This window comes from Heliangelus exortis, chromosome 11 (assembly GCF_036169615.1).
Source record: "Heliangelus exortis chromosome 11, bHelExo1.hap1, whole genome shotgun sequence".
NCBI lineage: Eukaryota > Metazoa > Chordata > Aves > Apodiformes > Trochilidae > Heliangelus > Heliangelus exortis.
The window spans coordinates 15,414,103-15,426,773 of NC_092432.1; the positions used below are offsets into that span (position 1 = coordinate 15,414,103).

Genomic DNA, 12,671 nt, shown 5'->3' on the forward strand with positions numbered 1-12,671 from the left:
CCTGCCAACTTGCAGTGTGATGAAGAAAAAAAAATTAAAAATCAGTTAATAAACACATCATCTCTCTGTAACAACTGTCAGATCAAGAATGCTTTTTGTAGTAAACTTGCAAACACTCTCTACTTTGTTGAATAAGCAAGCTTAATGAATGGTTGCACCTTTAGTACAAAAGCTAAATTTAAAATACAAAAACAGTGCTGAGAAGGACTGAAAGCTTGATCTGCCTATAAGTGCACTTGGCTACCAGGGTATTTTGATGAAAATTTTTCTCCAACTGCTCCATACTCAGTTTCCATGCTACTTGAATAAGACTAAATAAGTAAGAGACTCTAAGGAAATGCTTCCCTTTCAAATTTACCTGCTGTAAGGTTTACAACAGATGCAGTTCCTGCAGTGATAGCATCAACCTGAGAGTGTATTTCATGTTTTGATTCATCGACCTTGTTTTGAACCCATACTCTTGATGCCTGAAGAGCAATAACAAAAACAGGAATTAAGGATTGCAGTGAGGTTGTGTAAGCAGAGATACTATGTAAATCTCTTCTTTCTTCATGTATATTTAAAAGAGAAGCAGAAGACATCAACCAAGATCTTAAAAGTGAAAAATGAAAGCAAGCGTTTTCTTTGGCTGAATCACTTACTACAAAATTGCTATCACATTTCAAGAGCTGCACTTTTAAGCTAAATGCCAAAAACAGAGCATCCATGAAGCTTAAGCACTCTTGACTGACAGTCCCCCATAAACAGTAGTCTCTTAATCTGTCCTCCTGCTTTAGCCTGGGTCAAGAATGACAATCATATTGTGTTCTTATTTTAAGTGTCTGGGACGCAGTCACTCGCACCGTAAGTACCACCCATAGTCTGCATTTATTTGTACACATGCACATGAAACAAACAGGATTCCAGGCCTGGTTATGCAAGGAATTCTGCCACATCTCATCTCAGAAGACTATTTAGAGTCAAGTAGAAAACTGCCCTCAAATTCTATAAAGAGAACATAATTTTTTTTAATCTCATTCTAAAAGCTTTAGCAATACCTCTTCAGATTCAGGGGAAATGGCTGAACTGAGCTGTAAACACCCCGAAGTGTTAAGATCTATTTCTAGGAGGATCAGAAAAACTCACCATGTCTTGCCCTAGTGGGGGTAGGTTATCAACCTCACTGAGGTCAGCTTGGGCCTGCTGAACAGCGTGCATACTGGTATTAATAGTGCCCATCAAGGCCTGCTGGGCTGAGGTCTGAAAGACAAAACAAGAAAATGGTTGTGTGCTATGTTCCAAATGCCACTTCAAATAGATGCTACATATGCATGAAGAAACAGTGAACCACAACAATCACACCAGGCCATTTCAGATAACTAGCTTTTCCCTGGTGCAAAGCTCTGGAGAAAGCAAAGCTCTAACACTCCTCTCACACAGTCTTTATTCTACCCATGCCATTTTGTACTTCTCTGAACTTGCACACATTGATCAAATAATGAATTTATTCAAATCAAACAATGACAAGACAAAACCATCAAACTGTCTTACTGACTTGCATTCCAAGAACAAAAAAAAGCTCAATTTGCTTCTAGGATACTATTTCTGACTTTCTGGAACAGTCTATCAACATAATTAAGGATGATTTTCTAAAACTAAATTTACATTGATATGCATGAGCTGGCAGGAAACTGAAGAGTTTTAAGCATGGCTATCTGTATCAGGTGTCTGTGGTGAGATTTTGGCTGCAGGAGAGATCTCTGTGAGAGGAAGCCCAGGGCTGCCCTGTGCTGGGCAGAGAAGGCTCCAACAGAGCCATGGCAGGACACAGCTGAGCCCAGCAGGCAACCTGGGGGCACCTCTGGGAAGACAGTGTTAAAAAAGAGAAAATACCATGTGGCAGTGAGGGGAAAAAAAAAAAGACAAAAGAAACAGCCCTGCAAACACCAATTATCTGAGAACAATTGTGAGGAGGGGCAGCAGAGCAGAGACTCCCCAGCAGCCCACAGGAGCAACAACAATGGAGCAGGTTTTTCCCTGCAGCCTGTGGAGAGGGTCATGCTGGAGCAGATATCCACCCTGCAGCTCCCAGAGGACCCCACGCTAAGACAGCAGCATGTGAACAACCCACACTGGAGCAGGCACTCCTGACAGGAACAGCAACTCATAGGAGACCCATACTGGAAGCAGTTGATCCTGAAGGACTGCAGCCCAGAAAAAGGACATAGTCTTAGCTGGTGAAAGTCAGGAGGAAAGGAGAAGCAGAAGAGGGGCTGTTACAAACTGACCACTTGGGAGCAAGGAGTACAACAGTAAGAAATGAAGGGGTGAAGTCAAAGGGTTGTGGGAAGTTGCTTGTGTCTGTTTCCCACCATCAAACTATTTTAATTGACTATAAATTAAAAGCAATTTTCCTCAAGCTGACTGTTTTGCCCATGAGGGTAACAGGTTTTCCTTGCCTTTTATCTAAACCTATAGGGAAATAAAGCTTTTTAAGCTTTTTTTTAAATCTTATTTCTCCTTCCCCATCTTGCTGAGGAGCAGGAATGAAGGAGGAGCTGGGTGGGTATTAAGCAACCAGCCAAGGTCAACCCACTACATGTACTACACTTCTAGTGATATGTCATTGTTTTAAGCATTGATTATATTCTCTACAGCCTGTTCAGGGCTTTTGACAGTCTCGTAATTTCAATGAGAAAACTCACTAACAGCTTTAAGCCTGCTAAAAATTCTACATTGGTGGGCTAATAGTAAGCTAAAAGTAAGCCTTTTTCTTTTATTCTTAAAATTGCTTACTGTTGCCAGTCTTTACACCTTTTTTTTCTAATCCCTAGATACCAGCTTAACTTAAAAAGAAAACAGAAGGATGGAAGAGCCAGCTTTAAAGAAAATGAAGGGATAAGTCAAAATACAGTACTATAAATATTTCAAGAATTCTCAAAACTTATGCTAAGTAAGCCAGGCAGGAAGTCACACTCAACCTCCTCCTGCTCGCAGCAATAGGTGTTCCTGCTGTTTCTGACTACTTGCAGCACAGACAAGCTTAAAATGTAAAACAAAGTTTCAAATACAAAACAAGCAGGTTCCTCACAAGTGGGGGCATATGTCCTCTGTGCATCTGCCCAATTGTGACTTGTTGCTGGGGGGAAGGCATCATGCCAACGTTGAAAGTCTCTGGGCCACTGGACCCTGAACGCATCACAGCCGGTAGTGCCACAGAGCCATGCTCCACCTTCCCTGTTCGGTTAAACTGCTGCTGCACGATGGTAGATCTAAAAAATTTAAAAATAAAAAAGAAAAGTCCAACAAAGAAAGAATTAGTTAGTGAACGCAAATTGAGTCCTGCCTGATGTTCTTCCTCTAGGATTTTAAATTGTATTTCACAACATCTGGAAAAGCTAGGAAAAACTACTGCCTTTCTAATAATTTTCTGCTCTACTCTAAGAAATTAAATCTAGGGCTTTGGCAGATGAAAAATTATTATCAGCAATGAGCAGGCACAGAGGAAAGAAGAAGGTAATGTGCAGTTTTGGTGAGGGTGAAAGAACAGCTTTACCATTTTAATATGCATAACAGAACCAGAATAAGGTTTATGGCAGAGCTGCTTTGCTTCAGTTGTATCACAAGCTGATGGATAAATATGAAAAAGCATGAACCCTGTGGAGATGCCTTCTGCAAGCAATTCCTAGATTTGGGATAAAAACTAACAATCTTCCATCTTTATACACACATGCTAGTAATCTGGCAGCCTATCAGATAAAAGGGATAAGAGGCAGAATACTTTCAAGAATAATAAAGTTACTGTGATCAATAGTCATGAACTGCTTTGCTCATTTTTACATAAGATTCAAGCTTTTTTAAGAGCTATAAGTGTTGACAGAAATTCAAACAACAGTCTGCTTGAGACAAAAAGTAATTTCAATTGTTAAAATCCTGTCTTAATCTATTACAAGATCTGGGTTTCTCTGCACTGCATATAACTAACAATATATTCTGGAAGACATCTGGAAGGGGCAATGTAAAGAGAAAGCACGTTTCAACATATGTGACTCGTCAAAAGCTGAAATTTCACATAAGGTCACATTACATTTCTAACAAGTCTATTTTCTATAAACCTTATGTTGAACAATAAATCAAATCGACTTTTCACATACACACTGCTGACATTGCCATCCTCTGAGTTCCAAGCGGAGACTCAAGTGACTCCTTGCAGCTTATAATGTCATAAACCTGTTTCTATTCCTTCTTTTTCAAGGGTATGGCCAGCTCCACAATTCTGCCTTTTGCTATATTCAGTTACTCCTTAATCACAACCATAGTCTGACCTGCTAGTCTCAAAACCTTCCCTTTACCCACACCAAGGTTCTGACTATCTCAAGTGGTATTCTGAAATAAGCCATCTCTCTTCATGACACAGCATGAAATTAAACTTATAGGAGTCACATTTACTGGAAACCATGGGCAGACATAAGAAACTAAAACACTGAAAATCCTAGGTGTTTGCATGAAGATCAAAAAATCCAATATGATATTCTCAGCTCTGCTTGCATGAATTCAAACATTTAAATGCAAAATTTTCAGCTCTACATCAGTAGTCTCTCCCTAGCATCTTACTGAATTATAGTCTGAGTTCCTTTGTTCAAGGGTTAAGCTACCACAAACTGGTACCACTGCTGGTTGAGGTACCAATGATTTTTCTGACAAATACTTGCTCTTCAATCCTCAAATGAAACTAGGAGACTGTTGATTTGCCTGGGGATAGTACTTCCTTCTACTGAAACAGCCTGTAGAAAAGAACTGTTTGCCAGTAATAACTATACTATTCCATTTGAAAATAAAAAAGCTGACACAGCTGAGAAGCGTCACTCTTAAATAAAGGGCATTTCCTCCTGTTGTGTATACTCACTTCTTAGGTGAAACAGACTCTTCCAACATGGTTGATTCCTCATCACCTTCAAGCCCAAATCTATCTTTACTTTGTTTCTAGAGGAGAAGACAAAAAAGTTAAACACTGTGCTGCTTTTTGCTTTCTCTTCATCATTTCCTTGCCACTTATCAGAAACCTCATCAAATTAGCTGCTGCAGTGTTTTGTCCAGTATTGAATATCATGGTTTTTGGCAGTGTGTGTCAATAATGTCCAAAATCAGAAGAGGTGCCCTTCAGCATCTGCCAGATTGGATTCTAAGCCCTAGCAGATTAAGTCCGTAAAGGAAAAAAGCCGACTGGTACTTTTTTGAACAAAGGGATAAATAAAGTGCCAAGACACTGTCTTTTCTCACAGAAAAAAACCAAAAAAAACCAAAACCAAACAATTCTGAGGACTGAGTGGTAGGGAACAACAGGAAACCCTGGCACCATGGGACATCTACCAATCCCTTTCCCACTCTCTTCTAACTCAGGAACATAGGACTGACTCAGGTAACTAGAACTCAGCTACAAGTCCTATTCAGCATTCTGAAATGTTACTGTATGGTACTACCTACTACTCAGAAATGTATATCCATAGGGAAGATGATAAACTTAAAACTATATCCAAATGATTTACCATAGTTACTTAAGACTTCTGGACAGTCTGCACATCTGATCTGAGGCAATTTTTTATAGTGGTATAAGGGAGATAAATAAACACAAGAGGATTAAGTCTAAATGACTACAAATAGGAAAATACCAAACGGGTTCCTTGAAAAACAGTCTATTTCTACTCGTGACCTTGTGCAAAGACACTGTCTGCTTTCCACCTTGTTACATGATTTGTAGTCTGAATAGAAACATATATATATAGATGTGTATATATATAGAGAGAGAGAAACTTCCACTATGACCTTGGATACATTGAACAGGAACTCCTCATACACCACCCATACACATCACCTCCAGCTCTATCCAAAGGAGTTACTATTAGTATAGTTTGAGTTTATGCATTATCTGAAACTATCTATTTTTAGTCAATATCCTTACTTCAATATGAACATGAAATAAAAAACACATTTTGATTTAAAAACACTAAAACTCAAGTTCAGGGTGCCCTTTCAACTGATTAACAACCTGTAACTGAAACTGCAGGACAAATTGGGTTGGGATGTGTTGCACCCACAATACTTCAGCAGAAAAAAGGTACCATAGATCCAACCCGAGAGCAAATAAGTTGGAATAGTCCAAAACACCATGAATTAACATTATGCAACTGCAAGCAATGAACCATACTTTGAGGCATGCACCACAGAGGTAACCTGGGCTCAGCAACTGGAAACTGCATGCTTCTCATGCATCATAAAGCACCATGGGTGTTTATTAATGAATTGCTTCTAATTCATTAATTTTAAAGCTGGCTGTGTCAGCAGATTGTAAAGGAAAAAAAATCAGAGATTTGAAAGGCAGTGGAAATATGCACATCTGTACTCTATCAAGACAGAAAGGCTGCTTTGTTTGGCATTCAAGAGCAAAGTTACTGTTGAAGCTTAAGAACTAGAATCAAGTTTTAAACCATCTATGGTAACCTGCTATTTATTTTCCATTTATTAAGCCTGAGACTGACAGCCTCAGAGAAAAAGACACACACTGTGATGAATTCCTCAGCCTCCAATTTCATAACACTTGATGTCCCATCCTGTCCACATGAACAAAGGTAACAGATTTTCCTGAGCCGCTTAGCTGTCTACTGTTTCATTATTATTAAAATCTATTACAGCAAATAATGATATAGTGTGGTTAAACCTTAATAAAGTAAAAAATTGTCAAAGAGCAACCAGCACTACTTTAACACCTCACAGTATGACTACTCAACTCCATGTTTTTTGGGCAAAGTAGTAGTCTTTGCTGTTGTGCTTATTTATTCATGAATATTTTCAATTCTGAAGGTGCACGTCAGCCTCTTCCCTCTCCTGCCATACACACTCCATAAAACCAAGTTCTAAGACAGTCTGGTCTCTTCATGAACACTGATTTTAGCCCTCTCTCTGCACAACTGAGCTGTTATTCTTTGCTTCACTGATCACATTTTTCAAAGAATATAATTTTTTTTTTTCTTCCAAAATACTTTCCTCAATTTGATGCATTATACGGAAGAGCTGCTGGACAACCACTCCATAGCCCTTGATGTAGTTTTAAATGCTGCTCCCATGGAATCATTTATTTCCATCCGATCCACTTAAAATACATAGTTGAAGCTTTGGACTCTTCTCTGGATAACACTCATATTTAGCAGCTCACCCCCCTGACAGAAAAACAGAGCCCAGGTGTGTGTAATGGGCTTGACCCATACTGCAGGTACAGTTACCAGCCTTGATATTTTCCTGAAGCACTCACTTGACTTAAACAGAAAGACTTGGTATTACTTGAAGGTAAAAACAAGTACCAAAATATACAAGGTATAACATCAACTTCATGAGAGAAATAGAAATGTAACTCATGCACATTTGGGGTTTTGCACTACTGTACAGTGATTTCTACTGCATTTTCACTACCTGTCATCTTAACACCGTACCTTCTTTAGGATGATATCAATGTAGCCTGCAATTAACTGAGAGATCTGTTCTCCTTCAGTGGTCTGTACAGAGTAATAGCTTTCCTGATATTCACCAAAATCCTGAAGGAAAAGGGGAAAAAAATCTTTACCAATGGAACATAAATAAATTGAGAAACGGTCAGATATGAGCGAGAGAATTCAAATTTCAAAATTATTTGTGTAGACATTTCATATATCCAACAGTGAATGAAACTGCTCCAATATTCTAAACCAGTCTGTATAGGATAAGAGAGCAGAGGAGAAGAATGGCTTTTTTTTGAAGCTTAATCACAGATGTTTGGTAAATTGAAATGCCAGAGGACCTAGAGAGTCTTAGACTGATTTTACAAGACTCAGTCACTAAAGGATAGAGAAAAGTCTTTAGAATTCTGTCTTAAGGCATAGTCTCCCATGCATTTAGAAGTTAGATACATATGATTAAAGTGAATATAATTTTCCAGCCAATCGCTCTTGTTCTACCACTTTAAACAACCTTTTCACACCCAAAATACTCTTGCTGCAGTGGTATCTTGATGTTGACAAAACACCACATTCATGTAAGTTCCCTAAATCTGTAATAATAAAATGTGGTAAGAAACATCTACCTTGGCAAGTCACAAAGCGCATTACGAAAGTCAAGCACCGTAAGAGGTTAAGCAGGTTTTAACTATGTTTTCTTACTGCTTCCATAGATTAGATTTAAAGAGTATTTTTTTAAAAAATTGAAGCAGCACTTTGGGGGAACCAGTCTGTTTAGAAACATCAAAAAACAGGTTGACCCTACAAACCAATTTACTAGCTTAGGACACAAACTCTACATAATGGTAGAAAATTACAGATAGAAGAAGTTACATTAAAGAAAATGTTTGCAGTGTAAGTCCACCTTCCTTGCCACACAGACCCTTCTTCCTCTAAACACACACAAAAAGATTACCAGAGTGAAGCTTTTAGGTGAGGCAGCCCAGCGTTTCACAGTTGTCAGTGGCCATTCCTGCAGCACTTCCTTGGTCTTTTCATCCACACGCATCACTGAGTCTTTGGTGACACCAAGCAAGCGAGGAACCAGCTTGTTTTTGCCTTTCATTTTTTCCTGTAAAAAGGTGTGAAAGATTGTTTTTCATTCAAATGGAGCTTGCCATAGAAGAAAGGACAAGTGTGATGGAACAGAGTGACAAAGACCAGCAAATGGCACACAGATGAGGATGTTATGAAAATCCAGGCCCAGCTTGTCTGGTCACATGGTGATTCACAAGCGATGCAGTAACATTAAGCAGCTCTGCTCATCACTGAATCTTTGCTATGCTGTTCAAAAGACATTTTAACCCACACAAACATAAGAAGGAAAGGGGGAATCTGCATGCTGCCAGCTGATATCATCTGGCTGTTGGATGTTCTGCCTCTTAGTTTTCCAAGATTGCAGAGCACAAGCTCAAGCTTGCAACTTGCTACACAAAACCCATCAAAACCCAGGAATGAATCCACATGTACCATAACCCAGTATGTATGGAGACTGCAAATAATCAATTCCCATTTACACAGTAGATCATTTGACAGGCTTGTACTCCTTACAAGAGAAGTTTCATGACATGGTTAGTTGACTCAACTAGTTTGCTTTAAGCTATGACAAAAGAAAGCAAGATATTAACGGAAAATAGAAAGATATTTTTCCCTTTTACCATGGAGTTACATTGCTTTAACAAACCCCCAGTGAACTGGCAGCTTGTTCTAAATGTGCACACTTTTTAGTTTTAATATTTTAGTTACTGAAAACTGCATACCATAACTTCAATATAGTTTCAAATATGCAGCTTAGTGCCTAAATATGCAGCTGGTGCCTAAAAAGATATTTTCCCTTAATTTTTTCTAAGCAAACTGCTATCTATATGGTATCCTCTACATGTTTTTAATTGTATTTTCACCATCTTTCTATTTCACTAACATTTGAGGATGACTAAGTACTTTAGGAAAAGGCAGCCTATTGATATTCAGCCATCTAAAAAGATTCTGTCCTGTAACTGTGAGAAACTTAGAATGAAAATGTTTCTCTAACTTTTGCCTTTCCATTCTTATCACTGACTACTGCATACTCAGGCACTAATGCTTCAGACCCATTTTCACAGAATGCCAGCATCTTGGTACCAAATTTTCTCAACAGCCTTAATGCTGTTGGGATTACTGTAAGGATTTTTACTGTAACAATTAAGAGAAATTAATCAAGAAGTTGATTAAGCTGTTCTACAGTTGCATTTTTTTAGCAAGCAATTCCTATTATCATTACACTTCTAAACAGGAACAACTTAAAAGTTCTTTGTGAATGTTTTTCTGAAGACAGGAATTTATTGATCATGTCTACTTAAGGAAATTACATCATGATAGACCCAACTTTCTGGAAGCCATAGGACAAAGAGTAAAAATTATAATTCTGTCCCATGTAGTAGTTTACACTATTTTCAAATGCCACCTTTAGGCAGAAGGCTGTAAGAACATCTTTAACCTTTACTTGGTGCACAATCTGCCATAATACATAATAAACAACCATTAAGTATGGCAACAGTGAGATCTACATTACCTTAACCAGAAAAAATGACACTCCATAGGTCCGCAGAGAACGGGCAAGCTTCACATACTTCACTTTGGCCTCTATTTCAGTCATCTCACCACAGTTTTTGTGCTCCTGTAATGAGATTTCAGTATCACAGAAACAATACTTTCTGGAAACAAACAAAAAAGGATATAGATGTTATCTGTTTAAGGATGCTTAGTCACTATTTATTACAATTGGAACATCTAAAAAATACTAGCTACAAATGTTAGCAAGACTATGCCCTAATTCCTCACACTGGAGAACATAACCTGTGCAAATATAACACTCCTCTTTGACCATCATCCATGCTATCTGTGCCTCAGCTCAAGCACAATAAACCCACTTCTGAAACAGTTCAAATTCTAGGCATTGCTGCTGACACCGTTAGACTTCATACACTTTCATTTACACCTCTTTACTCTGGTTCTAAAGATCATTTAAGAATCCCATTTTAAGAAATCCCATTAAGAATCCCCAATCTTTTTTCCCAAACAGACTATTTATTTCATCTCTGTGCCCAAAACTTTGGATTTCTCAGAGCCTCACACCTTGTACTGGACCATTTCTCATCTCATTTGGGTATTTCCAGTGGGCTTTTGTTGCCAGTTGTACCGTTGCCCACAATCACAATCATTCTACAGGTGAGGAAGAAGCAATGATTTTTCTAAATAGCTCATCTTGAAATACTTCTCTAGGCATGTGTTGCAATTCAATTTCTATTTATTGTTTAAACATCTTAATCATTAATCAATTTTATTACCTGAAAACAACAACTACCAGTATTTCATCTCACCATCTGCTCTCCTATTCCAGTGTCCTGCTATTTAAAGACTGTTTGTGGGATTTGCTATCATAAGTCATCTTCCTCTCACACTTCTCTAGTTAAGTTACCATCTTGTCCATGTTCCACAGAGGAGCACTGGGAGGAGCAACTGCAACTCCAAAAATCCTTTTGCAAGCCAAGGACACTGACTGATCATCTCTGTCAAATTCAGCACAGAGAACACAAGGATAATGTAAGAGCAAGAAGCCCAAATATGGTCAATATAAATGGACTACTTGGCTAAAATTTCTTGCCAAACTCAAGACTTCTATAACTGAGGGATAACAGCTGATTTTTTTCAAAAAGACAGCTTGTTTATCATATTTTGCTGTTGCACCTTTGCCCAGCAACAATGAGCCCTCACTGATGAGCTTCTTGTCCATGCACTGAAGTATGTAATGACTGAAACTACTCATAGATGACATTTGACATGGGCAAACACCACATGCTATGAATAGCACAACAGTGATCCTGAACAGTGAATGAATTTTTTCTTTTTTTTTTTTTTTTTTTTTGCTTAAACTGCAACACCACTTCCACAAGCTCAAATAGAGCTATACAGAAAAGCACTGCACATCCTCATCCACAAGGAAGTAACTATGTGACCTGTTCCTGCTCTTCAACTGGTCTCCCAAGCTCCACAAATTGAAGTTCATGCCTGAATAATAAAGGCATGAAATTAAAACTAATTTTCCTAATTGTGCTTCTATTACAGTACAAATACACATTTCTCCCCTTCAGCAATATACATCTCTCCCCCTCACTGAATAATCATCAGTGAAGAAAAAAAACAAACACTGAAAGAAATCTGCTGAAGGATGAAAAGCTGTCAGATTCTTTCAACCTGTTTTTCTATATATTTATATAATTAAAGTATACACAGAGTATACACTTCTGAAAGCTCAACTTTCTTATAAAGGAAGTAAAACTATATAAGGTTTTTCAGCCACACAATTACCTGAAATATTCTCTTTTCAGCCCCTCTTTGTTTGGTATATTCTTTAGGCAGGAATTCTTTTAGGCTAGAAAAAAACAAAACCAAAACCAATTTCATAGTTAGTGCTGCCCTCATGAGGAGCAATGCTTTCCATTCTCCTTAAGTCCCTCAAGCTTCTTAAAATGGGCATAAAATACCTATACAATGAAACAGGCTAAATAAGGTAAGAGCAATAAGATATTCTGATTACTTAGAAAAAACACTGGTTACAATGCCATGCAATACCTCTTCAGGTTTTGCAAAGTTATCAAAAGTAAATGACAGCTGAGACACTTTGCATTCTTAAAACTATATAATGTCTCTCACCAGCTGAGAGGTGTTCCCATCTAAATCCAAATGCACTCATTGTCATCTGGGGGAAAAAGGGGACATCAAAGCTTGAGCCAACTCTGTGTCTGAGTTGAGACACTGCTAACACTTCTCAGTAGCACTCTGACTTATTGACATGAGGGACCAAGTTCTTTCTCTGTGTCTTCCAAGAAATGTTAGAATACTAATATGTTACTAAAAAACTGTGAAGTCATTTAAGTGGGCACTTAACACCATTCACTATTTCAAAAACAAAGTTATAAATAACGAGTACTAATTTGTGAAGCACTCAGATACTAAGTGTCTCAGAACACAGATTAAACAAATCAAGTTTGGCCTCTGTGACAGTTCATTCAGAGAGAATCTTTAAACACCTCACCTGTACCTCCTTGCTGCACAATAAACAAAGTCCTTCGTCTCAGCCAAACAACACCCAAATTTGACAACATATCATCACCATACCTGATACAAACT

At 38.2% G+C, this 12,671-nt stretch overlaps 1 protein-coding gene across 6 annotated transcripts in view; it reads right to left on the reverse strand.

Annotated features, from left to right (window-relative positions):
* TLN2 (talin 2) overlaps nucleotides 1-12,671 on the reverse strand; it is a 152,408-nt gene that overhangs the window by 72,110 nt on the left and 67,627 nt on the right. For all 6 annotated transcript variants that reach the window (XM_071754900.1, XM_071754902.1, XM_071754905.1 and 3 more), the window contains 8 exons: nucleotides 11,850-11,913; nucleotides 10,054-10,158; nucleotides 8,419-8,574; nucleotides 7,464-7,565; nucleotides 4,886-4,962; nucleotides 3,071-3,251; nucleotides 1,126-1,239; nucleotides 359-467 (listed from right to left, as the gene is read on the reverse strand). In XM_071754900.1, the coding sequence (XP_071611001.1) occupies nucleotides 359-467; nucleotides 1,126-1,239; nucleotides 3,071-3,251; nucleotides 4,886-4,962; nucleotides 7,464-7,565; nucleotides 8,419-8,574; nucleotides 10,054-10,158; nucleotides 11,850-11,913 (908 nt within the window). The remainder of the gene's footprint in view (nucleotides 1-358; nucleotides 468-1,125; nucleotides 1,240-3,070; nucleotides 3,252-4,885; nucleotides 4,963-7,463; nucleotides 7,566-8,418; nucleotides 8,575-10,053; nucleotides 10,159-11,849; nucleotides 11,914-12,671) is intronic.